General features: G+C 39.5%; 1 protein-coding gene across 7 annotated transcripts in view; it reads left to right on the forward strand.

Annotated features, from left to right (window-relative positions):
* Nucleotides 1–27,300, forward strand: part of OXR1 (oxidation resistance 1) — a 239,046-nt gene that overhangs the window by 25,956 nt on the left and 185,790 nt on the right. For all 7 annotated transcript variants that reach the window (XR_008211428.1, XR_008211429.1, XM_052704675.1 and 4 more), the window contains one exon: nt 5,924–6,005. Coding sequence is in view for 1 of the 7 variants with exons in the window: in XM_052704675.1 (XP_052560635.1) it covers nt 5,989–6,005 (17 nt within the window). In the remaining 6 variants the exon portion in view is untranslated. Of the gene's footprint in view, nt 1–5,923; nt 6,006–27,300 lie in introns of those variants that run through there.

Below are 27,300 nucleotides of genomic sequence, written 5' to 3' on the forward strand. Positions count from 1 at the left end.
GTGCCAGTGCAACGAGTGCTATGAAAACATCTCTAAAGTAAATATGCTTTTTGAAGTTTTTGGAGAGGCAGGTCTTGATCTAAATCATTTAATCTCCCTGGTAGCGCAATGCTGTATTCTGTTATATTTGTGCAACTAAAGAGACTGCAAACTGAGGGACAGGAATTAAAAAGCATAGTGGGCATGAGGAGAGTAAGCCCTCACTTGGCTGTAGAGCTGATTTGCTATCAAGCTGTGCCTGAACCCAGCAGCCTGCATGCAGGTGTTAGTTTTTAAAACATTAAGGAGCATTGAGCTCATGATTTTTCCATGTCTATCTGGGATACTCTTGATATTTCTGGAGAGGAGAGGGGTGGATGAGTAACATCATTTTCATGTATCATAGCAGGTGAAAATGAGCTATTGCTTCTAGCGTATATGTATCAGCAGATTCAGTTTAATCATTAATGCTCACTCACTTCAGATGAACTTTTAGAAAGTGCTTTTCAGTTGTTTATAAGTGATTTAGAACAATAAGAATAACAACAAAAACTTTTACAGGCTCTTTACTCTTCGTAAATAAAGAAAAAACATAGAATCATAGAATCTGTAGAGTTGGAAGGGACTTTTGAAGATCATCTACTCCAACTCTCCTGCAATGAACAGGGACATCCAAAGCTAGATCAGGTTGCCCAGAGCCTGATCCAGCTTCACCTTTGATATCTCCAGGGATGGGACATCCACATCTTCCCTGTGCAACTTCTTCCAGAGCCTCACCACTCTCTGAGTAAAGAATTTCTTCCTAATATCTAACTTAAATCTCCCCTATAGTGTCATGAATAATATTTAATTAATGATTAAATAATGAAATTATTACTTAATGATTATATAATAATGATTGGTGATTAAATAATGAAATCCTCATCAGTCCAGTTCCTGTTAATCTTTTCACCGTGCATGCTTTTTTCTGTTCATAGGTACATTCACTTTTAATTAATAATAAATAATTGGTAATCCAGTAATTGTGCCTAGAGAAGAAGAGACGGTCATGGCTTTACTCTCTCAGATTTCTGAGGAATTAGATTTTAAGATGATCTTGATGACAAAGAGGAATGTCCTGAATAATCCTGAAATCATAGGAAAGGAAGCTGCCTTCAGGGTAAAGGAGGGCAAAATACTTAGGAAAAGTTCTTGTTTCTATCTGCCTTATTTAAAAATCAGTATGTTTCTTTCACATGCTCACAGACTGCATACTAAGAATTTTTATTCCCTCCTACAAGAATAGTGAGGATTTGCCTCGACTTACCTGCAAGCAGAGGTGGGGAATGAGCACACAGACATCTCTGCGTTGTACCGACTCTGTACATTTTGTGCATAAACTGCATATAGCCGTGAAATGAAAAAAATGGATATAAGGTATTACACAATGCAGGAAAGGAACAGAAAGGAAAACAAGGGGTTTTAAGACATTGGTGATTGTGTTATTTTAAAGAGTGAAAGACCAGGATTTAAGAACAAAGGATGAAAGAAAAATTATCTAATGAGGTCAACTGAGCCATCACTGAGAAGCAGAGTAAACTGGTAATTGTTTTTTGTTGTCTTTGTCTTAAGACCAGAAATATTTAACTTCATTTTGGAAGAGGAAAACATCTGTCGTGGGAACTGCATGAATCAAGTGGAAAACATACAGCAGTCATACTTTAATTAATTTGTGAAGAAAACTGGAAATGTAATCCTGTTAATTTAATCTTCTTACCAATGTAATCTTTACAGACAATAGTATAAAATCTTTGGCAACTATATGATTGCTGTAGCAGTTTCCTGACAGATGAAATAATCAGCAGTCAAATATATGCAGTTAATTTGTATACATCTAAAATACATTCTCTTCAGATATCATGCAGTTAATTTGTATACATCTAAAATACATTCTCTTCAGATATCAGAAGAAACATGTTAGTTAAAAAAAGATACAACAATAAAACTACCAGAATTAATACTTCAGAATGATCATAATGTTGGCTGCCCTTGTGATATACAGTAGGCAAAATCAATTCTTAAACTCTTCATACTGAACTGACCTTTCTTCATTAACAGAAGGCAGTTGGGTTTATTCTGTAACATGAAAATTGCTGTTGAAAATTTCATTTGCATTTTATATAAATTAGTCCTTACATGAGAACTATGTGTTGTTTGTGTCCATTTGAATTAGGACTTCGTTTTATTGGCTCATTTATTTTCATTTGTCATTTAGTTGCAAGAGGAGCCAGAAGGAAATGGAACCCTTCAGTTAAAGTTCTTATGAACCTAAAAGCAATCCTACTTTCTAATGTAAAGTGCTTAATACATAATAAATACTTGTCAGTGATGCCTTTTGTTGTGGAAATATAAATGATCAGCCAATGATTGAATGAATGGTATAAAAATGTTCAGTTTCATTGAACTTCTTGGGACTGTAAGTTACTACTGTTTTGTCAGATGGGACCTGGAGACTTCTAGATATTGACCTATGTACTGCTGAAAATTAAATTAAAGAATCTGAACTTTGCTGCTTACAGAACAGGAAGACCTAAGATCTCCATAACACACTTACAGATTTAGGCTTTATGTTGTATGAGCAGCTATGTAGATGACTTGAATGTGTGCACTATGGCAGATAATGAACTGCAGTCCTTAATCTCAGCTGCATTCAATCTCTAGGTTGAGGATCTCACAGGCTAATTAGGATCCTCAACAGGGAAGTGGAGTGTGATTTCCCAGGGCATGTTGGGAATGTACATGTCCCAAATCCATTGATTTTCAGTTGGAGTTGGCTACTTGGCTTTCCTAGAGGCTTTTGAAATTCCCAATCGAGACAGCTATGGGAAGGAAAATGTTCTGTAGGATGGTAGTGCTTCTGCCACTAGCCCAGCTGTAGGGCTGTGATTCTGCAACAAGAGAGCGCAGAAAGGAAGAGGGAGCTTCCCGTCATCTCTTGCAGCTGTGCAAGTGAAGGAGCCACACCAAGCAGAAACAAAACAAAAAGCTAAAAAAGCCAGTGCTTTAGGAACAGTTGATAAATTGAGACAAAAATGTCACTGCTCTAATCTGTAGTGAAATAGAGTGCTTTTAAAATACCATTTCCTTGCATGGAGATAACAGGACATTTTACGTGGTGTCGTTTTATCAGGGGTGATAGAGAGATGTGGAGTCCCCTTAAGCATCTTATGAATTTAGGACAGAGTTTGAAGCCAAAAATCCTCCTGTCAGTCGAGATCATGTAATCACAGCTCATTTCTGATTAACAAAACATTTGTATTTAGATTGCACATTTACATGAAGAAATCAGTGAGTGGGTACAGGACATGAGCAAGACAGGAGGAGGGGGTGCAATCTGTGTAAAGGAGCTCAAAGAGAAAACCAAAGAGGAAGGACACAGATGGTAGAAACAGGGGCAGGCTGCTTGGAAGAATATGAGATGTACAGGATCAGTAGCAGTGCAGTCAGAATAGACAGAGCTCAGCTGGAATTGAAACTGGCAAAGAAGGTTAAGGCAAGAAGAAAGCTTTCTGTAAGTCCATCAGCAGCAGAAAGGAAGGTAGAGCATGGACCTGTAGCTCAGTGTGGCCGTGTGGTGAAAAAGCTGTGCTTTTTGTGCCTCAGATTTCACTGCTGAAGGTTGTCCTCAGGCCTCCCGGATCCCTTGGTTTTATATCAGAGTCTGTGGGAGGGAAGCAGTATCTGCAGGGCTACTGTGTGTATCTGCAAGGCAGAGCTGGGGATCTCACTTGTATGTTTGTAAGTCCATGGGACTAGATGGGATGTTGTCCAGGATATTGGAGGAAGTGACTGTCATTACTCATCCCTGGTGAGGCCTCCCCTTGAGTACTACGTTCAGTTTTGGGCTCCTCACTACAAGAAAGACATCAGGACTCTGGAGCGTGTCCAGAGAAGGGGAACAAAGCTGTGAGGGGTCTGGGGCACAAGTCTTAAAGAAGCGGCTGAGGGATTGTTCAGTCTGGAGAAAGTGAAGCTCAGGGGTGACATAATTGCTCTCTTCAGCTGCCTGAGGGAAGATTGTGGTGAGATGGAGGTTGTCCTCTTCTCCTGTGTAACTTAGCAATAGGACTAGAGGCAGTGGCCTCATGTTGCTTCAGAGGAGATTCAGACTGGACATTATGAAATGCTCGTTCTCTGAGAATGGTCAGGCACTGGAATGATCTGCTCAGGGAGGTGGTGTAGTCAGTGTCCCTGGAGGTGTTCCTGAAACATTTAGATTTTGTACCGAGGGACATGGCTTAGTGGGGAATATTGGTGGTAGGTGGATGGTTGGACTGGATAATTTTGGAGGTCTTTTCCAACCTTGATGATTCTGTGATTCTAAGAGGCTGCTCTCTTGCGCTGGAAAATCATGGTGGCTGGGAGAGGCTCTTGATGGCTGGAAAACAGCAGATGCTCAGCCAGTAACTTGTGTGGCCCCTCTGGGTTCTGTACTGAGACCAGCACTTGTTGGTGTCTTCATTAATGACACCAGTGAGAAGACAGAGTGCAAATCAGCAGTTTTTGTGGGCAGTGTGCTGGAGGAAACTGCTGCTACTTGGGAACCTGACCAGATTGGAGAAATGGGCTGACAAGAACCTTGCACGATTCAGCAAAAGCAAATACAAGGTCTTGCTCAGGGAATGGAATAACCCTCTGTAACAGCACAGGCTGTGAACTTGGGAAGCAGTGCTGCTGAAAGAGATCTGAATTCTCTTGTGAACAGTGATTTGAGCACAAGCCAACAGGGTGCCCTGACAGCAAACGAATCCATCTGCATCCATCAGCTATGTGAGTAAGGGTGCAGCCAGAAGGTCAGGGAAATGTTCCTTCCTCAGTATCATATTTACAAGATGGACTGTGCAGTACTGTGACCAGACTTGGGCTCCCCAGTAATGACAGGATGTCAGCGTATGGAGACCAAACACAGTGACTAAGGGCTGTAGCACTTGACATACAAGGTGAGGCTGAAGAGCTGGATCATCTCAGCATTAAGAAGAGATTGTGAGAAGGAGACTTTAGTGTCATGAGCAAATACCTGAGTGGTGGATATAGAAAAGACTGAGCTAGAATTTTCTTGAAGGTTCACAGTGATAGGCTAAGAGGCAGTGAACATAAAATTGAAGATTTTCAGTAGGTATCAGGAAAAATGCTTATGCAGTCTTGATGGTGAAGTACTGGAATTGATTGTCCATGGAGGTGTTTGGGACTCAACTGGCAATATCCCTGAAAACCCTGATCTGATTAGACCTGATTTAAGCTGAAGCCCAGGCTAGGCATTTTCTTCCAATGGAAATTATTCTATTACTCTGTAACATTTTCTTTTTTTTTAGTGAAAGTTTTTTTTCAAATAATAGGATTTCTTGAGGTCATTGGGTCTCAGTAGACCCATCTCAGGACATTTCTTATTCATATTAATGGTTCATTTCTGGAAAAAATACTAATTTACCGAGGTAGTCATTGAACAAACTGAACACCAAAATGCAATTTAGATGTAAATTTATATGTCCGTGTTTAGACAAGCAATTCATGGTGACCTTGTTTACTTGCATTAAGGCACCTGAATTTCACTCAGTTAGATGAATTCTCCATTCAGAGAACAGGGGCTTTCAGATGTTGCCCTTCCAAATATCAGTATACTGAAGTCTTGTGCTCAGTAACTGCCTTTACAATCAGGCTTAAGCTCTACCAGCAGCAGGAGTTATTCTTAGGTTTCATAACCATTATCCTTTTTTTTTGTTTGTTTTGTTAATATTAAATACATTAAATTGTATTTGTTTTGATAACCTATCTATATATTTCTGTAAAATTGGCAGGTATTTTCTGAAGCTGCACTGGGCAGTATTTACTAATGTAATTATTGTTCAGGATTTTAAAATCATGGTCCTGAGTTGCTTGGTCTAAATATCTCTCTTTTTTTATCCAGGTCAACAGAAACAGCTTGTGCAGAGCAGTGACTTTATAAATGTGAATCAGGCTCTCCTTTGCATCATGTTTGGCACTAAGAGGTCAGTTCTCATCTTTGTTATGCTTTTAATCTCCAAGACAGTACTATAGCTGATGTGACTATTCACAAAATTTGTTTGTTCCATGGGAAGCGCTGTACAAAATATATGAGCTGGATATATTATTCTTTCCATTATTTTGATTGTTTTTTCTTTGCTGTGCAGATATGGTCTACTTTAACTAGCAGGTATGTGGTATAAAAGCCATTAGCAGACAAGCAAGCAGTATCCCTATGTCATTATGGGTCCTGGAAAGACTGACAGAAAACACAGTACTTGTGCTGGAGGATATTCCTCCAGTTCCCAAAAGCAGAAAATAACATCACGTTCACACAGCACAGGTTAAGATACATTATTTTCTGTCATTTTAGGGAGTCTATACTGAATACAAGATAACCTCCATCTCTCATTCTTCGTAATGCAGTGTCGTAATCCAAATATCTCAAAAATCTGCACTTCTTAATCTGCACCTTCTGAGTGCTCCTTTTAAGCCCCAGGTGGTGCAGTTCTGCTTCTGTATCTGTAAGCAGACAGCATGGCCTTGCTTCCAGCCACTGCTTGAACTGTTGTGCAGTGACATGTGAGCCACATTTCCAGGTATCAGCTTTTGTACCTGTGGCTCTTTCACAAGGTTCTCCAATTTCTCCATAGAACAAAGGTAATGTAGGCCATTCTTCCTTTGTGTGAACTCCATGATTTTTAATCTTGTTGGAAGGCTTCTAGGTTTTTCATATTTGCTTATTTGATTCTCTGCTAATTAAGTATTTCAACACTTTTGCGCCTGTAACATGACCAACCTAGTGAAGCCTTTACCCTGTGTGGTGGCAGAGTATCTTTTACCTTATACCTTCTCTAGTTATAGAAAGGGTAAGCTATTTCTGTAATAGCTTACAGTTTCTAATGGTTGAAAGAGGAAAGGCTGGCTTGCCTCTAAGAAGGAACGTGTATGAAGCAGCATATGCTGTACCTGTGGGATCAAGTGTGGCAAATAATAGCAAAGAGGAATTTGGTTTTCTGAACCATCATCTCCCACAGCATCATCAGTGTGTGTTGCAGCCCTGCTCAAGTCAGAATATTGCCAGGAGCTGCTGGGACTTCTGGTCCCTTGTTCTTCTGTTAAGTGTGGACACAGATGTCCCACGAAGCATCAGACTCAGCTTGCTGTTTTGTGTCTGTTTGAATTCTGGTTCTGGACTCTATTAACTTGAATATGATATCCCAATAAAATATTTTTTTAGGGTAACCTCAGGAAAAGGAAGCTTGATCTTGTTTTGGAATAAATACTGTGTATGTTGCTTTGTCAGTGTGATGCATTTAAGATAACTATTGGAGGGTTTATTAATAGTACTATAATATATATATATATAAAATCCTCACCGTTTGAGGATTTCTGCTTTAAATTGGTCGGTGCTGCAGGATATTAAAAGCCAAGTTAACAAAAGACTTTATGCTAAGTGAAATGGATTATATTGTAGTTCAGTTGGATTAGTTATTTTTGCCTGTTTTTCACACTAACCTGTGAAAACTTCTGGGCTGATTTAGTTTTTTTTTCCTCTCAGGATTGTCTCTATTCTCAGCATTATAAATTATTATGGCATTATATATTTCACAGCAATGGAAAAAGGAAGAATTATGTCTTATTGGTAGCCTTGAAATTTAATTATCTATCTTTTTTTCTCTCAGATTGAATACTGGTTACTGTGGAAATGAAAATTCCTTTCATGGATTAACATAGAAAATGCAAAATTACATTTTAATGTCTTCAAATAAGAGTTTTTTTATGCAAAAAGTTACACCTGGGGAACAGAAGTTCTCTGGCTGTCCACTATCCTGCGTTCTGCCATGTCTTGCTTTACCCAAACGGGAGTGAAAGAGGCAGAGCAGACTTCCTTAAAAGTAGACTCCTATGTGCAAACTAAAAAAGTGCTTCCCGTATTCTTGAGATCATATTTTTATTAGGCTCATATTATTAACTTTTATTAACTTTTTATTAACTCATATTATTTATTATCAAATACTTGCCAAAAATTTTGTTTTTGGTACTGAGGTACCTTTCGCCTTTATTTTTCCTATATGACTGCTAACTGTGAATATGAAAATCTTGTGTTATTACGGATGTAAAGTTTGTGAGCTCCCACAAATAAGCTTCCCAAAATTACTGAGAGTTTCTGAAAATCTTGGTTTGATATGTTAATTCTCTTCCTAAAAGGAAAGTGTATTTCCTGGAAATGCCATGAGAAACGAAGCAATTTTTCTGTAGGAAAAAATGATTCAAGATTTATTTTCTTCTGAAAAAATTTGGAATTATTTGTAGTAGAACACTGACAGTTATAATCAGTGCAAAACGTTTAACTAAGTCACAGCACTCTGACTCAAAGGGTGTGTTACCTCTTGCCACCAGTCTGTTAGAAACTATGGGGTATGCTCTAGCTCAGGTCCTTTCTTATTTTTACCTTATAACTTTACATACTACTTTGTATTTAGTTGATGGTCTTTGTTGATTTGATTGAATAATGAGGTTAATAAAAGTAATTGTGTTATCAGAGCAACTTTAACAACATTTATATGATGATGTTTCTCAGTTGCTATCTAAGAAGCTTTTGTGAATGTGAACTGATGCTGCTAACAAAAAGCTGAATTCCTCTTGATTTCAGTTTAATTTGAGAGCTGATCCCAGCCTTCCAAATGGAGAACTGTTGTGCTTTTCCTGTGTGGTCTTATATTCTGCTCTCATCTTTTTCTCTATTGTGTTAATTTTTTTTCCAATTAATTATATCTACAGTAGATGCCAGCATGGAAACAGCAGAGGTCAATAAGTATACCAGTGAGTTTCTGATGTGATGTATTATTTATGTTGTGTACTCAGCTCAGTCTTGCAAGAGCAATTGCTGATACAACTGTTTTCCTGTGGAAAGTAAACGTATGTAAGTGGCTCTAGGAAAGGGATTATTTTTAGGAACTTACTTTATGTGTGGCAGAATTGGAATTTGCTCTGCAAAGAGGTGATAATCAGGCCCCACATTAGCACAGCCTCAGGATTTGCAGCAGACTCTAGCTGACTGCCTACTTAACTGTGGTTTTCAGGAATGTTCTAACCTATGGTTATATATATTCTTCAGTTTGGAATCTTTACATTGTAAAAGTCAATTAAATTATGTCCATGTCCGGAAAGTATTTCTCCTCCATAACATACTTGGATCACTTTTCCTTCTCTAGCTTAGATCATCATGCTTCAAAACTTGGTTTGTGCTGAAATGTTTGGTCTCGAAATGAGCTCAGCTGACTAAAGGAAGCACTTGTGAGAAGAGGTGAGAAGTACGAGGGCCTTTGCTTGAGCGCAGTACTCCATTGCTGGAGCTGCATCCATTTTTCCTTTTTTTGAGGCACTTACTTTATGGCATGTGTTTTAACTGGGTTTCTGGTAAAGGATACTATCATGGTACCATGAAGTGCACAGACCACCATAGTGTCTCTGATTCATCAGAATTTAGCTGGCATATCCAAGTCTGATTGTCTCTTGCCATAACTGTTTGGCATCTCTTTCCTACTGTACTGCTTTGAAGCGCAAGAAAGGTTGTAGAGCTAAGAATGGAGTGGGAGCCCACAGAATTTGTTGTCAGCTCGTAGGCTGTCAAGGGCTAGTGTTACCAGGTTTAATTCAAGCTATTTTGGAGGAAAAATAGAGCAACTGAGGTGCTGTTGGCTAACACAGCTGCTAACTTCAGTTACGTGCTGGTGTAAGGTTTGGTGCTTTGAAATGGGTGGCCCAGTGCTGACAGGCTTGGCCTTTGGTCCAAGAGTTTCATAATACAGCAGCTGTTCGTGGAAGCAAATAGTTTTCTTCCCAAATCATATTCTATTCAGACATTCAGGATTTGTCCTGGGTCAGGCTGTATCAAGAGAAGTGTGGCTAGCAGGTTGAGGGAGGTGATTCTATCGCTCTGCTCTGCTCTTCTGAGATCCCATGTAGAGTACAGCTTCCATCTTTGGGGCATTTAGGACAAGAAAGACGTGGAGATGTTAGAGCAGGTCAAGGGGAGGGCCACAAAAAGGCTACAGCACCTCGCCTGTGAGGAAAGACTGAGATAAGTGCAGTTGTTCAGACTCAAGAAGAGAAAGCTCTGGGAAGGTCTTGTTGCAGTAAAGAAGGAGAGGGGCTCTTTATAGGGGTGTGTAGCAACAGGACAAGGAGTAACAGATTTAAACTGTAAGGAAGTAGGTTTAGGTTAGATATAAGGAAGAAATTCTTCACTCAGAGGGCAGTGGGGCACTGTCATGGGCTGCCTGGAGAAGCTGTGTATGCCCCATTCCTGGAGGTGTTCAAGGTCAGGTTGGATGGAGCCCTAGGAACCTGTCTAGTGAAAGGTGACCTTCCTTGCCCATGGAATGAGGCTGGAACTGAGTGATCTGTAAGGTTCCTGTGAACACCTAGTGTTCTGCGATTATGATTCAATGAAAACTATTACATTTTCTTAGACCAAGTCTTTCAGCAGCAATTTGAGTTCTGTGATAAGTAGGAAAAAAAAAAACACCAAACTTTCTTCCAGTGTCTACTTCTATGTTATGATTAAGATTGTAGATGATAACTGAGCTGGAAAAATAATGCGTGAGGGAAGATGAAGAGATTTGGAAAGACATACCAGTCTATCAGTCTTTTAGTCACTGTCAGTTGCTGACTCCATATTCTTCTATGTGGTTTTCTGGTTAGAAAGAATTAGTGTTTAATAGCTCTTGATGTGGTAAGAGTGTACTCTTTTCAAGATAATAAAAACTTATTTCTTCTTTTCCCTTGGTTAATTATTCTGTCCTGTTCAAAGATGAGCTCAAGCATGTCTGTATTTATATATGATTTCTAAATTTCTGTTCTTTTTTTTTAAAATCAGTGTTAGTCCTTGACCATTCCTGTTTTAGTTCCGATCCCTTTGCCAGCTTCCAAACCATGGCCAATAGGTGGCCAGTAAATGTCCACTACTAGATGGAGTGTGGGTCAAAGAGTATGTATTAAACACTATCCTTTTCTGTGGATTTTTTAAGTGTACAGAAACAATAATCTGATTTGGCCTCAGTTAACATGATGCTCACTATGCCCTTTCTTTGTAATTGGAAGGGATTGTACTTGGATAAAGCTGTGACATGCATTGTCTCTTCTGCTCTGTTATGGAATAAACTTTGTTAATGTCAAAATTTGTTATGGTAGTGGATTGCAAAATAATGTCTATTGACATGGACTCTCTTTAAGTTTGCTACTGTTTCCCAAATACAAACGTCCAATGTTTTCCACTGTTTTATTGCTTTGAGACCTAGAGGCTCAATAGTTCAAAATGATAAGGCAGCTGTGAGACTTGGTTTCTAATTTAACTGCAGCAAACACAATGTAGTATACAGATGTGTGCAGGGCAACAGAATATGAGACATCCTATATTGATTTTGTTTTCAAGTTTTTTTTCTTTTGTATATCTTACCTCACATCTATTCTATGCTATGCTCAATGAAAACCTAGATTTATTAATAAATCACATAAGATTTGGGATAGGGTAACTCAAGCCTTCAGTGTATATATTATCTCTCTGCTGTAGAATTCATTCTTCCAACACAGAGCATGGCTCTCTCTTCTGTTAGCCCATAGCTTAGCAGCATTTGTTTTAGCTGGGAGTAAACAAGACAGAGGAGAAATGGAACTCAGCACATCGATCCAATTATAAATGATTGCTTGCTCACATCAGGTAGCAGCAGGGGAAGACTTTTCTTCTTCACCTTCACACTAATGCACTGCCATCTGATTCCAGATTTAAGGGGCTGAATTGTATTTCCTGAAAACTTTGTATGGTTGTAAAAAAGAACCCAACCATAAACAGAGACTTCTCTTTCAAATCTTTCATCTGCTTAGTTTTCCTATTTCAGTTGGATTTATTATTTGCCATGCACTCCTTCCTCTGATTCTGTTGTACCTGTTTCCTTGTTTTCTGACTCTACCTTGTCTAAGCATCTGCTGTGCATCCTCTGCCTCTTACTTTTAGTTCACACACAAGGACTGATTTCACTAGAGTTCTTAAACTCCTTGTGACTGAGTCCATCCAGGACTTGGGCCCCTGTAATGTGGTACCTGCCTTAAGCATGAACTTCTTGGAAACTTGTCCTTTGTTAGCTTCCTTGATTCTCATTTCTCTGAACAGAATTTTAATCTGATAATCATGAAATGAAACTCCAAAGTAGTGATGTTTAACTAATGAAGTGTAAATATAACAAAAATTGTCTGTAGGCTGAGCTCAGCCAGTAGCCAACCACCTACTCAGTTTGCTTTCCCATTGCGAGAGGAGAAAAGGGAAGCCAGAGGACTTAAGGACTGACATAAAGATGGCAGCAGGTCTAGCGAAAGTGAGGACAAGTGAATAAAAAGAAGGAATTCATTCACTTCTTCCAGTGGTCAGACTGGTTTTTGCCACTTTCAGAAAAGCACGGCCTCAGCATGCTTTAGAAGATGATTGAGTGTTACCCCTTTGTGCTCCTGTCCATCATCTTTTTTTTTTTTGCTGAGCACCACATCATATGGATATGCAGTGTCCCATGGATTATTCCCTTGGTCACTCTGGGACAAGTGTCTTGGCTGTGGGTCCTCACAGTTCCTATTTGCTGGGGGGGGCAGAGTAGGGGAAAGAGAAAGCCTTGATGCTATGCAAGCACAATTCAGCAATTGAATCACAGAGTCATAGAATGACCTGGGTTGAAAAGGACCACAATGATCATCTGGTTTCAACCCTCCTGCTGTGTGCAGGGTCGCCAACCAGCAGACCAGGCTGCCCAGAGCTACATCCAGCCTGGCCTTGATTGCCTCCAGGGATGGGGCATCCACAACCTCCTTGGGCAACCTGTTCCAGTGCGTCACCACCCTCTGTGTGAAAAACTTCCTCCTAATATCCAACCTAAACCTCCCCTGTCTCAGTTTAAAGCCATTCCCCCTTGTCCTATCACTATCCACCCTCGCAGCCGTTCCCCCTCCAATTTATGTGTTCCCTTCAAGTACTGGAAGGCCACAATTTGGTCTCCCCGGAGCCTTCTCTTCTCCAAGCTAAACAATCCCAGTTCTCTCAACCTTTCCTCATAGGAGAGGTTGATGTGTTACCAATGCTTTTTTAATCACAAATCCAGAACATGGAACAAGATGGGCTGATGTGAAGAAAACTGACATCGTCCCATCCAGACCCAGTACAAGGTAAAAACCCCAATCAGTGTTCATATCCTGCAACTTAAACTACAGTAAAATGGCTGCATATGTAACAATGAGTAGAAAATACATCTGTTCAAAGCTTTGCCTTCCTATATTTAGGAATAAAATAACAAAAAAAACTGTTTTGAGCAGCTTTGAAAATATTCCTGTGTCCTTATTTATAAAACGTTTGTGAATACAGGGACATGATCTGTATTTTTACAAATGAGAATACAAAAGAAGGTTTTTTTAAATTACTCTCGAGTGGTTAACATTTTCTCAGGGAAGTTTTTACAAAAGCTTGTCTACCAAAAAGCTCTGCTGAGCCGTGTCTGGAGCCTTTCAAAGGCACTTACATGATTTAGCCAACCAATCTCACATGTATCTTTTTGTCAAAGTAAATCATCTTCCTTTCTGCATCAACTTTATTCAGTAGCTGTAGTACTGAGAATTATGTAATTCTTCTGTTGAATTTCTTTGATGTGTATTGGAGTTTTCATGAGACTGTCTGATTATTGCCTGCAGATTCCATAATTGTAGGATTACATTTGAGCTTCAGTTATAACATTAATATTACAAGTTTCTTCTTCAAAAGTGGCTGGCACTTGAAATTGGAAATGAGCCTAAAATCTCAGTAAATGTTTGCTTTTTTTTCAGTTTGAATATTAGAATGATTATTTATTTCTCAAGCCATTAATTTCCATTAATTTTTTGATTGATTTCCATTAATTTTGGTGAAAACTGCAGAGTCCTTTTTTATTGTGATTCCATATCCCTTAGCCTTTAAAAATTTAGGAGGCAAAAAAGTTCTGAGCAAGACTTACAACTCATTGTGTACATGGCTGGTCATTTCCCAATGGTTGCCCATTGTACCTCTCTATTCATTATAGCTCTGCAGAAGAGCCAGACCTTGGTATTCCTGCAGCCAATGCAATACTTTTGTTCCTCTAGAAGTCAAACTTCACCTGAATTTTCTAAAAAAAAGCTTTTCCATGAGTATGTGTGTAGAACTAACTCTAAGATACTCTTTACATGAAAAGATTATGATGAGTGAGGTTCTCATGCCCCAGTTCAGCCAATTCTTGCATGGGAAAGCGAGAAAATATTTCTCACATACAGTTGGATTTTTTCTCATAGTCAGAATTTGTGCTGAACTTGGGCCTCAGAGCCTTGAAGATATCTCCACTTGTTTCTCTCTTCCCAGTCTTAGTAGAACTGATCCTGGCTGTAAAAATAAGTTTGTAGGATTTTGCTTATTTTCAGTAAAGGAAATCTGTAGCATAGAGGATTATCAGTACTGCCACATGTGAAAGCTAGTCTTAATTTAAAACTGCTTTAGTTTAATTTCTATTTAAATGTGAAAGGTATGAAAATCAGCACCTAAGAGAGGTAAGGGCCATCATCTAGCTCTGTTTTCCCTGTAGGGTCAACACTGGTGGTCAAAAACACACTTTCCTGTTGTTTGCCAGACATCTTCCTGATGTGTTCCATTAGTCTTTCAAAGCAGAGCTGATACCACAGAATGAGAGCTATTGTCATGCCTCATGGACTTTCAAAAATGCTTCTGGCAATTACATGATTTTTTTTAGTTGTTTCTCCTTCTTCAGATACTTTTAAAAATTCCTGTGCATAATTATAGTGCTGTACAACAGGCTTTTGCTTTTTTCATTGTATCTTTATTTGCTAACAAAAATCCAGTCATCCTGATGAAAACCAAACCTCATTTCATAATGTGATGCATCTGTGCCCTGCTTGTACATATCAAGCCTCAGGGTTACATTTTCAGAGTGGTGAATGGTAGGTATCCTCACAAATCCTTTTGTCTACTAATGGGATTTGTTCTTGCTGCTCCCTGACACCTTTTTAAATGTTCGTATTAGTGATTTATTTTATTATATTGTTGTAGAAGACACTTAGTAAAGTGTGTTCTGACCTTGCATTTGGCAACGTGGACAGGTCAGTGGGACCAGTACTAGCTAAAGGCTGTGTCTGTGCTGTTTTGCTGCTGATAGTGGTCATAAATTGCTTGTTTTGCTGACTTTTTAACGTAAATGAAGGAAGGTGTCAGCACTGCTGGCTTTCTGGCTGGAAGCCTGAGAGCCTCTTGGTATGCCTTGTGTGTCTAGCTAATGCCACTTGGATGGAAAGTTTTAATTAAGTGCATGTCTGTGCATGCAAAGAAGAAATCAAAGGCACTAGGGAAAAAGGAAAGTGTATCTGCTCAAGACTCATTGAGGAGTAATTTGGTGAGAGCACTAAATGACTTTCAATTAATTGGAAAATATTTTCTTAAAAATTGCCAGAAAGTACAAGAAAATCAGCCTGAAAAAAAAGACTACAAAATTAGTCTGTATTGATAATCCATTTGCTCCTCTCTGGAAGATGTCATGGTAATACAACTCAGGAGTAGAGATTGTGAAACTAATCTGATATGCTGGATTTCATTAAGATCCATAATTGCAATTATCAGAACTCTGGAAGCTGTTTTACATACGGTCGTTATTTTTCATTTGTCATTTCTGTAACTATTTCCAAGCTTAAAATATCCAAAAATTCATAGTTAATAGAGATACAATTTTTATAGCAAATATAATTAGCAATATTAAAATTCCAGCTGTTGAAATTGGACTGATTATGTGGGAACTTTGGCTCTGTTTGCTGGTCCTCATACCTCCAGGGAAGAAAATTCACTCAGATCCTGTCCGAGGGACAGCTTCTTATGAAAAGAGAAATGCTGCAGAGCAAGGATTATGCATTCACCAATAGATATGCTGCATGATTAATTTTGGGTAATGCTTGGTACGTGGCTCCTTGTTCTGCCTGCATTATAGCAAAACAAACCAGCCAACCCCGTACTCGCTGAGGTGGCCAGAAACGTAGGGGTCTTGTTATGTCATACTGTATTGCCTTATTCATGATGATATTTTAATGAACTCGAAATACAGCATGAATTCCACCCTTTTATGTAGAAAATATGCCTTATTATTCACTTTGCTTTTCTTGCAGAGGAAGCAGAGAAGACTGCAGAAAACTCCATGAGGGGTCAGGAATGACTATGTAGTTGTAGCTGTTGTCCTTATTCAATACCCACCTTTAATGTAACTCAAAGATGCTCTCTGCAGTAAATAATAAGAAGGAAAGAACAGCACCTATGACTTAAACCTTATCAAGGTGAACTAATCTCTTTCTTTGTGTGATAGTGATTGGGTGGCTCCTTCTATTCATCTTCCTTTAAATACATGTCCTCTTGTGAAATGCTCTGTTGGATGGAACCTTTGCCATCCCCAAAGCCTCATGTTTCTTAACAATAATATGGAGACAGAATTTTGGGTATGATTACCTAATATCTTACTCTGTTCTTGCTGATGTTTATGAAAAAGTGAATCAGAAAAATGGAATAGATAAGGCTGTTTTCTTGAATTATCAGATGCCGTTTCAAATGTCTACAGCACATGGGGAGTCTCAGGAGAAGAGGAGAAATAAATGCAACAGATGCATCGCAAGAGCAAAAAAGTTATTTGTGAGAATAGTTCCAGTAATTGAAGATTCCATCAAAAGGTTATTTACCTATGGGCAAAGAATTACATTTTGCCTAACTTTTCCTGATCTCAGAGATGAGAAGTACTTTGGCATTTACCATCAGAAACTACTTAGAATGATCTTCTCTGACTGGGTATTACAGAGTAATGCGTCTGCTGCTCAGGACAAAGAAAGGCAAAGAAAGGAGTCAATATGGACTGTATGTAGGAAGGGACATGAAGGGAAGATCCAGAGCCCCAAAACCAAAGTATCTCAGAGTATTCCAATAAAACTAATGAATGCAGTAGTTGTACTATTGTCTTAAAATCTTTCTTTGGTTATGAAGCAGTGGTGCAGTGTTGAGGAACAAGAAATGTTACCATTCTACTTCCCACTGCATTACCCAGGTTTGCCTGCAGTTCCTTGGCATCACATAGGCAGGCTATAGAGTCTGCTGCACCATGCTGTGAATGCTAAAAACTTCAGGAAACATAAGAAAAATAACAAATTCCTGGGGTCTGCCCTACTCTTTGTCTATATTGATTTCTCCCGTGGGCATTGTCCCAGAAGATGCCAGGCCAGGCTGACCTTTGATCTGATCCAATATGGATGATCCTCTGTGTTAAGAGGATACTGGACTACTGCAGATATGGGGTAAGCCTGATTATGGAGAGGAGGCTCTGTGTGAGAGCAGGATAAAGCAGTGCAGCTCTGCCTGCAGTACACATGGGGAAAACCCTAAAATTTGGCATCGTGTCCCTGGCCTGATCCGCCCAGGCTGCTGGCGGTGCAGAGATGCTAACAACAGGGCAGACTGGTGCCCTGTGCTTCTTCCTGGAAACTCAGCACAGCATTCCTTTTAAGGATGCCCAGTTGTTGGGAACTCAGTCTTCTCCAAAGAGCCAAAGGAATTGATGTTTGTGACATTTGACCGTTGGGCATCTGGGAGGCTTCGATGTGTATTGTAACGCTTACTTAGCTTCACTCATTCAGCTAACAGTACTACTGCATTAAGGGTCAGCATCTTGTTAAAGGTGAGTGAAGGGTTTGACAAAACCTCTGAAGGCCACAATAGTTCTTTCTCCAGGCGAAGCCAAAAAGGAAGAGTTTGAAGTTTGACACTTCTGAACTTAGAAATGGAGGTGAAGCAAAGTACATTAAGAAAAACAAAATAACAAAACAAAAGCTGCAAACTCCATAGACTGTTCCTTCATCAGCTGTGAGTCCTTCTTGTCTTTTACAGATGTCAGTTTCTTTATAAATAAACAGTTTGCTCTTTAAAAATAATTGGCGATGACTCAATACCTCACATTTATTATTGTGTATTTTAAATCTGCAGACTTCAGCAAGTCTAATTCAGTGCTATTTGGGAAGAACATAAGGGCTTTAATCATATTCAGGCCCATTCTCTCTTTCATCTGATGGTTTGCTCTCTTTTACAGATGAATGCAACGTTCTGAGCATTGTGTTCTGGTTTTGAACCCGCTCGCCAACTTATGTAACTTTTCTTACACAGGGATTGTGATTTTCATTTTACCTTAACTGGCACTTGGCAGATAAAGTGGCAGATTTATAGGCAATTCTGCTTTGTTTATTGTATACCTATTAGCATTTATAATACTCTGTCCTTAAAATTAAGTGCTTTGCTTCTGTATATAATGGGAAATGTGAGGTCACACAGCAATGCAGAGGAACGTTTGTTGTTACGCAGTAATTCCCCCAGGCAGATATGGAGCAAAAGGCTTTGGCACCGCTGTTGCTTGGGCAGCTTGTGCTTTGCCTGTTGCTTGTTGCCACAAGGCTGTGATACGGCTCTGCTCCTCATTTTAGTTAATGAATAAGAAAGGTAGGAAAGCACGTGGCTGTGTGTCCATACAGACTGCAAGGCGAGGCTGGTGGGCCCTCCACTCTGGGGAGGAGCTGAAGTATTGGATACTGTGGTATCCAGGCAGTATTTCTTATCCAGGAAGAATGTGACTTTTACAAGTGGAGCAAAACTTGGCTTCAGGACAGAAATATCTACAAATAAGTACTATTTATATTTTTTAATCAGTCATTCACATGTGTTATGCAACTTGTTGCCCCATACTGTGATGGTGTCTGTCCATAGGAGATCTGCATGCACACGTCTTGCAACAGCATTTTTTTTTGCCCGTGTTATCCTAAGCATATCTATGCCAACAGAATCAGCTGTGTGTTATTTTTTGCTTTCCTGGCACCCCTGTTTCCTTACACCAAAAGAGCTGCCTTTTGGGCCCTGCTCCTCTATAGTGTGGCTTATTCAGGATCCCTGCTCTGAGTACAGAGCTGCTGCAGGCATCACCTTTAATATGAGCAGTGTTGCATTGCCTGAATTGATTCCTGGTTCATAACGCTGACATTTAACTGACTTCAGAGTTAACCACCAACGTCTTTTGCAGAGTTAGTCCAGCTTTCATGTTTTAATAAGTGTGAACAGCATAGAGCCCCAGGTAGGTTTCTCTCAAGGTAAATTCATTAGGGCAAAAAAGATCATTAGCTGCTGCTGATGGATTGTTTCTCTGTAAGATAAACGCAAATTGAAGCATGCTTTGAAGGCTGGCATAGGCTTGTTGTGATGACAAGGGGAACACGTATCCTGCTTATCCATTTTACGTATGTTTGAAAAAGGGTCTTTGAAGACCAAAAAGTGCTGGAAATGCCCTGTCCTGTCCACTAATGAGCAGTGCAGTTAATGAGATATCTCAGAACTCCCTCACTGTCCACCTACTCGCAGCATACTTAGCTGAACTTCATCTGATTCTTTTACAAGTGATGTGTGGGTTTGGTGTCAGGGTAGAGATACTGGAAGCAGTTCCCATGCACTTTGGTTGTTCAGGCACTCGTGCTGAGTGATAAGCGCTAATGAAATTTGGGTCCCTATTATGCTCTATGATGAGCGCATAATAAGATGATCTCTGCCTTGATATTTTCTACTTTAGTCTGTAGGATGAGAGAAGCTTGGTGATAGCCTTTCATTTGTTGGAGAAATTTTGTATGAAGAAAAAAATGCTATGTGGCACTATCCTCTCATGTATGAAAGAATGGTAGAAGCTTGGCTTGTCCATAAAATTATCTGATTTCCTGAAATCCCTTTGGGGGACTTAGGATGTGAGGATTGCTGCCTTGAGATCTTCTGATGAGGGTTATGCTCACAGGTGCAGTTCTGGCAGCAGCTTCTGCACAGGAATAAGGGAGTCCTTATTCCTTGGTTTATTAAATGAGAGATATTTACACAAGTTTGCTGAGAAAAGACTGCTCCTTTAGTAAAGAGCAGCATCTTTCTGTGGCTTTTACCGACTGTTTGCATTGGTATCCTGAAGATGTATTTGCTTGAAAAAGCGTGTTTTCTCTTCTTTTAAGAAAAAAGGTATGTATACATTTGTCATTCTCCATGTCTTATCTCTGTGCACAACTTCAGATGGATAAAAAGATTTCTGAGCTGCTGTGTTTCCAGTGCTGGTCCTCTAATATTTTCTCACAGGAAATATCTGTAGCATATGCCAATGGTAAGAGCTTGGTCCTTGTGACTGGAAGTGACTAAGACGTGCAGTTTTAAGCTCAGAAAAAATCTATCATGCTTCCTTTAATAAAGCAAGTTATATAAGTCTTGCTAATGCAATTATTTTGATTTTCAATTGACTAGGAAGCTGAACATTTTCGTGTGAAGAGCTGGAACTTAGCCTTACTGAACCAGTTTCCTATAAAGGACTGCAGCTGATGCTATCTGATTATCAAAGAGCTGGCATACTTGCTAATAATAAAGTTTAAATGTAAATTTATAAATGTTGCTTTTAGGTTTTCTTTTCTCATATACCTCTTTAGATTCTCTCCAGTTCATCTTGTGAAAGTTTCTGGAAGCCAATTTATAAGAAGAGACTGTCTTAACAGAAATCATGATCAGTTAATGCTTTTATTTTTACCAGAATTCTGTGTACATTCTTAATACCAACTGTAGCCATCATAACCTTACCCGAGGTTACCGAGCCACCATAACATTACTTGAGGATTTGGCAGATTTTTTGTTCCATGCAGGCCATTAATTCAGGATAAATGATCTGCTAGATAACAAAGAATTAAGCTTCCTACAGGGATTTCTTGATGAAATCCAGTGATCTTCGTCATTCATAATAGACTCGGATTTAACCCTTCCTCTCGCACTTTTGTTTTGATTATTATTATGGTTTGTGAACACAGAAGAATAGACTTGGCAGAATATTTGGATTTATTGTGTAATTATATTGAAAATAGAAATGGAATTTCATCTGTTTACCTAATTCACTCACTAAAATGAGGGTGGATAGAAGGAAAATGTTAAATGCAGCAGCTCACTTAACACTGTGCTTCTCCCAGTGTCTCTGTGCAAGCGTGTCAGTGGCAATTAAAGCAAGATCAGGAAGCAACTGTGGGGAAAAGTGTGGCTCTGAATAGGTTTTTGAATGCAGAATCTGGCCAGTGAATGTTGACTCCACGATGTAGGCAATATATGGTGATTTAAGTGAGTTGGTGTGATTTGAAAGCAATCAGGGTGCTGATGGAAGGTCTCATTCAAAATGCATCCCAGAAGGAGACCAGCCTACCCTGCACCTTGCTGCTTACAGCTGTATGTTACTGCTTTAGGCAGCTGCCTATGGATTTTTTTGTCTGTCTGACAGTCCCAAAAGAGCTGGACTTGTGTGCACTCATAGCAGCAAATGCGCTGCTTAGGGAATTCCAGTAGCGGTAGCATTGCTGTGTGGAACAGTGAGATAAATTCTGATGTAGCATGAAGAGTTCAGGAGCTGGTGATCCTAACATTGCTTTCTGCAGAGATGTTCGGCAGAATATCTCTGTGCGGGCTGACAGATTGAGTGGTAATTTTGATTCACTGGTAAGAACTGCTGGGTTAACACCACTCTGTATGTTCAGGATCTGGAGAAAAACAGATTGATAGTTTCAAATAATATTTGGTATTCTGAAATCACAGAATCATAGAATTATAGAATCACCAAGGTTGGAAAAGACCTAAAAGATCACCCAGTCCAACCGTTCACCTATTCCTAATAGCTCCCACTAAACCATGTCCCTCAACACAACATCCAGTCTTTCCTTGAACACCCCCAGGCTCGGTGACTCCACCACCTCCCTGGGCAGTCCATTCCAGTGCCTGACCACCCTTTCTGAAAAGTAATACTTCCTCATGTCCAGCCTGAATCGCCCCTGCCGTAGCTTGAAACCATTCCCTCTGGTTCTATCACTGATGACACAAGAGAAGAGGCCGACCTCCAGCTCACCACAACCTCCCTTCAGGAAGTTATAGAGAGCAATGAGGTCTCCCCTGAGCCTCCTCTTCTCCAGGCTGAACATTCCCAGCTCCTTCAGCCTCTCCTCATATGGCCTGTGGAGATGGCCAAATGTCATTGAATGTGTGCTATCAACGCATAGTGTGAGTATTTAAAAGCCAAGAAGATGTGCAACATCCAGAGTATATGGGACAAGTTTAAAAAACAAAAAAACCCCACAAAAAACGTAAAACAACAACAATGGAACAACAGCAACAAAACAAGTTTTGAGATAGAAACTTTCAGGAATTGCTTGGAGGCCAAAATAGCACCTCTGGCAAGGCGGGAGGGAAGACGGGAGGCTTAGGCTTCTCCTTCTCTTTCTCAGCTCTTCTCCCTCCCTGGTCCTTTCCATTTCAGCAAGCATCAGAGCCTTCAGGGTGATTGTGTGGATCTGCATCTGATGCCTGAAGGCAACAGAAGCTGTGCTCAGAGAAGTAACTTTTATTCATGCTGTGTGACATCCAGAGTTAGAAGAGCAAATGCAGGAAGATCCCAGGGTGAGTGCAGGTGGTGGTGAGAGAAGTGAAGGAGATGAGGGGCACCAGATTTTGTGGGCCACCAGGTTTTGAGAGCTGAATTTGCTCTTCTCTGGGCTTGGATATTTTTATCTCCCATTCTAATTAAATACCCCATTTTCTTTTGCTGTTTCTACTGTATTATTCATATACATGTAAGTGTTTTTAGTAAAGCAGTGTATTTTTCTCACAGAGTCCTAACTAAAATGCACGTTGCATTGAAATTTAAGTAACCACACTAACTGATGTTAAATTGGTACTTGCAGTTGTTTCCTTCTGCACATACCTGAGTATTATGATGTTGAGACAGAAGTTAGGACTGTTGCACATAAATTGAGCATTGCACGTAATAGAAGTTTGGAGAAGTACAGAAATGAATAAAAATGCAGTGTGCTGCACAAAGGTGTTGCTGAAGGCTGATTTGTTTCCTGTAATGTGTGTGAAAATCCCCTGGAGACCAGAACAAGTTATTCATGGTGAGAGTTCACTGACATTTCAAAGCGGACTGTGACACTGAAACAAATTGCATGTCCCTGTGCTGCATTTGTAAAAGGACTTTGTGCATTTGAGAGCTGTACCCAGGAAGCTCTAAATATATACATTTGGCAGGAGTTGGAGATGTAAGGAAATATGGAAGGCATATTGTTTAGGAGCATCAACTTTAAAATCTTATGTCTCTGTTTGGAATATACATTTAATAGAAAAATCAAATTTTGGAATGGGACAGTGAGAATATCAGGCATAGCAATATCTCTGACCCACAAGTAGAATTATTCCCTTGATCTATAAATAATAGAATTTTCCAATGGCAAAGAAGGCAGTAGTATCCACTAGATTAGTCAGAAATTGTTACTGATTTATTTGGTACTGATACAGAAGGAAATTAGTTGATACTGATACTGAAGGCCTTATGAAATTACTGGGAATGATTATTTGATGGATAGAGATGTGATTTTCCCATACTGGAATTAATTTAAATATTGTGGTGGCAGGGACATTGTACAAAAAGTCACAAAAACTGTTTATATGGAGTTTGTGTTTTGTCCAAATCAAAGTTGAGTGGTGTGGTGGTGGTTCCTTGCCCATTTGCTGTGTTTTATTTTATTTTGTTGTGTGTTTTGTTTGTTTGTTTGTTTTTTTCTTTAATTGTAATTAGTGGAGTCAACAGAAACAGAATAATCATCTTGACAAGACTTCCTGGCTTTGTAGCAAGATGAACAAAGTCCACTGAATAGAAATATAGATGGCAAAGGTATGACCACCAAAGACTTCCTGGTAGTAAGATAACTCCAGGATGAACTGAGGTTGTAACCTTTATCCCATCAAGACAAACCTGTTTGGGTCTTGAGGCAGCAGCTCCCAAATGTTATGCTCACTACTCAAGATACAGAGACAATATAAAGATTATTAAATGTATCTTCAGTGGCTGAAATCTAAAGAACTTAATTCAGATAAATTCTTAAGTTATAAAGATGATGTTACGTGTTGGGTTCCAGACTCCTGGATCACACAAGGGAGGTTCTTCTTGCAGAACAAAGTGCATAGTAAGCAGTGACCTCAAGTAAGTATCAGCCCAGGCCTACTCCCTGGATAGCACAAGTGTTGCTTTATCAGTGGGAATTTATTGGTTAGAAGGTCAATAGTTAATTCTCAGGATATTATGTCAAAATCTGCTTATCTGGCTAAATTACTGGTCAAAACATTATGGTACTTAATGGGCAGAGGATGAATTCTGCCCCAGTTGCTGACCCATGACTCAATTCCATGTAGCAGTTGCTGCACTGACTGAATTGCGCTCTACTAAGTGAACTGGAAACAGCAATGAAAATTAAGTATTTATAAAGATGTATTTAATTCCCATCTGCTTTAACACAGGCTTAACTAAATGCCTGTTTGTCACACGCCAAGACTCTCTGGGTATGAGTCTGGAAGTTGCTCTGTTGCAGGATTTTGATGGGATCCAGCAAATGTGTTCTTTAGCAATTGAAAGGAAGCCCTCAGATATGGTGTTGGTATTACCATTGCAAGGTTAGTTCTCCTGGTTCCTAAGCATGTGTGTTGATGATTGATAGCAGGGGAGGAACATGAAATTCAGTGCTGTGGAGTATCCTTGCTGATAACTCCCTCATATATCTTTATTCTGGTACCCAATCTAAGATGTCAGTAACAGGCTCCTGTATTTGGAGAAAATCTGATTCTGTTTTGCATATTTGCGTATGTAACAAAAAGCAGTGCAAAGTTTGAGTTCCTTTCTAGAAGGTTTAATGAGATAATAGGAAATGCTATTAAATAATTTTAATGTGACTGTGCATAATAAAATCCTGAGTAATGACTTGTCTTCTGAAAGCACATTTAAAGAATAGTTATAAATAAAGTTAAGAATAATGCTAATATAAGCTAATTGGAAAGTGTTGGCAATGATCGCACTGATCAATGGAGTCTCAAAGTGCTGTTCCGATTAGAGGGAATTAATGGATTTAATCAGAGTAACAGGAAACATTTTTGGGGAAAAACAACTTTTCTCAAATAGAACTCAGTAAAGTATAAGATTATTTTTTTTTTAATTACAACTGCTTTTCCCTTGTGAATTTGCAGATATTGTACTTGCCTGTAAAATCAGTTGACAAGGTTTGTGATTTCACAGCTGTTACATGGTGCTTCATAAAACTGTTTAATTAGAAAGAAAAACGGTGTTTCTGAATTCTGGTTTTACTTGGGCAGAATTTGCTTTGGAAATAATAGGTAGCAAGAAAGGAATTGCAAATTCACAAGGTTGCCAGACTCCATACTTGGGTGTGAGCATGTGGTTTGATTCTGATTCTGCTCCGGCTCCTGGTTGTCGCTCCCTAAGCTCCTGGAAAGAGAGACTTAACGTCGAAGCTGAGATGATGGGCAATGCCGGATAAGCTGGCGGGTCTTGAAACTGTCAGCTGCTCACCTGGCACAGCTGGGAGGAGAAAGAGCTATGTGCTCATCATCTGAGCCTATATCTGCACCAACCCTGTAAAAAGCAGTGCAGCGGCAGGGTCTGAATTTAGTAGTGCTATGCAGTTACAGTGCTGAAATTTGAAATTGTTTTTGTGGATATTGTGGTAAAGCCGACTGTGCTGTAGTGATTACACTGACGTCAGTGAACAAAAGCAGTTGATCTATTTAAGTGGCCCAGGTCCAGTGTCTCCAGCACTGGAATAAAAGGTATCATAACATATCTCTATATCAAATGCTTCCCTCCCACCCTTTCTGTCACTTCTCTGTCACTTGCAGCCTCTCTTTAGCCGTTTTGTCCTGTTTTAAGAAAAGCCACTTGCAAAAGTGAGAACATTTTTTTGTGCTGTTTTTGCTCTGAATAGGAGTGCTGTTTCCCTCCGTATGTTTCAGGGCTCTTGCTGTGGGCACCTAAAGAAATACTAACTCAAGAAAAATGACTGAATCTTGTGAGATCAATCAATCTTCCTTCGAAGAGCTAAAGGAGTATGGTGTATGGATGATAGTGATGTCAAATGTTGAATGGAGATTTGTTTAGAAATGTAATCCGTTGTCAAAATTCCTACAACTTACTGTTTTACCCCAAATTATGCAAATGCAAATGTGTTTGACTTTACAGAAACTGCTAATCCTACTGCCAGGCAGTTTTGTTGCACAGGCAGCAGTGTAAAATGAGGCAGAGACTCATAATGTTGTCAGGAATCTGGTAAGCTCTCCTCCTGCTCCCTGTAATCTTTAGGGACCAGACTCACTCTTTTTTATTAAAAATATATCTACGTCAGTCGCAGATGCTAGACATGAGATTGCTATGCATCAGATCTGTGTTTTCTCACCTGCCAGCTGTCTTTGCAGCAGACAAGCCTTGTGGTCACAGGTAGAAATGGGCTTGAACAGGAATAGAGGCTTTCTACTGGGACTTTCCAGCCTTTTGGTGGGAATTAAAGATTTAGGGGGGCAACCGAGGAAAAATAATCTTTTTTTTTCCCCCTCTATTCACATGTGTCTTCTCTATGAAAGAGCTTATCTTCAAAAGACCTTATATATTTGAATGTTCATAAACGTCCTTTGAATTAAATACATTCCCTCAAACTGCAAAAATGTGTAAACTACGTTTGAAGAGATAAAGAGGATAAAATGTGTTGAAATCAAGAATACCAGAGAAGGCTGACATAGCACGTCTGCACTGTCTGTGATAATAACCAAAATTGTCTCAGCACTGCATATTGTCAGTAGGATCCAGTACAGCATCTCTGCACCTGGTGTGTTGCAGAGGAGGAGAACAGAGATTCCGTCCCTTGGAAATGGTGCCAAGTGTCTGCTGTCTTTATTTCCTCCCAAATCAGTATTTTGTCATGAAGTTGAGCACCAAATGGAAACTTCATTGTTCTGTGATTATTGCCAGTGTTACTGATTGTCTCTTGATTATTGCCAGTGGTTCGTGTTTAGGATAAGGTGTTAACAATGTGAGGATAGCAAGCAGATTTCTCGTCCACTTTAGTTAGAACAAATTCAAGTGAAAATCCCAATTCTGTCCTATACTTGACCTATCCAGTAAGCTTTCAACTTCATGGATGAAAGTAGTTAAGTTCAAGACTCTCTATACAGGTGAGTATTTAACATGACTGCCATAAAAGGTAACTTTGACAGCTGACACTGGGGCAGAACTTGACCTGCAAAATCCTGATTCAGGAGTAGGCATCTAAAAGCTTAAGAGTTCTAGCAATTAAAAGCAT

Source organism: Tympanuchus pallidicinctus, unplaced genomic scaffold (genome assembly GCF_026119805.1).
Source record: "Tympanuchus pallidicinctus isolate F22 unplaced genomic scaffold, pur_lepc_1.0 scaffold5, whole genome shotgun sequence".
NCBI classification, from domain to species: Eukaryota; Metazoa; Chordata; class Aves; order Galliformes; family Phasianidae; genus Tympanuchus; species Tympanuchus pallidicinctus.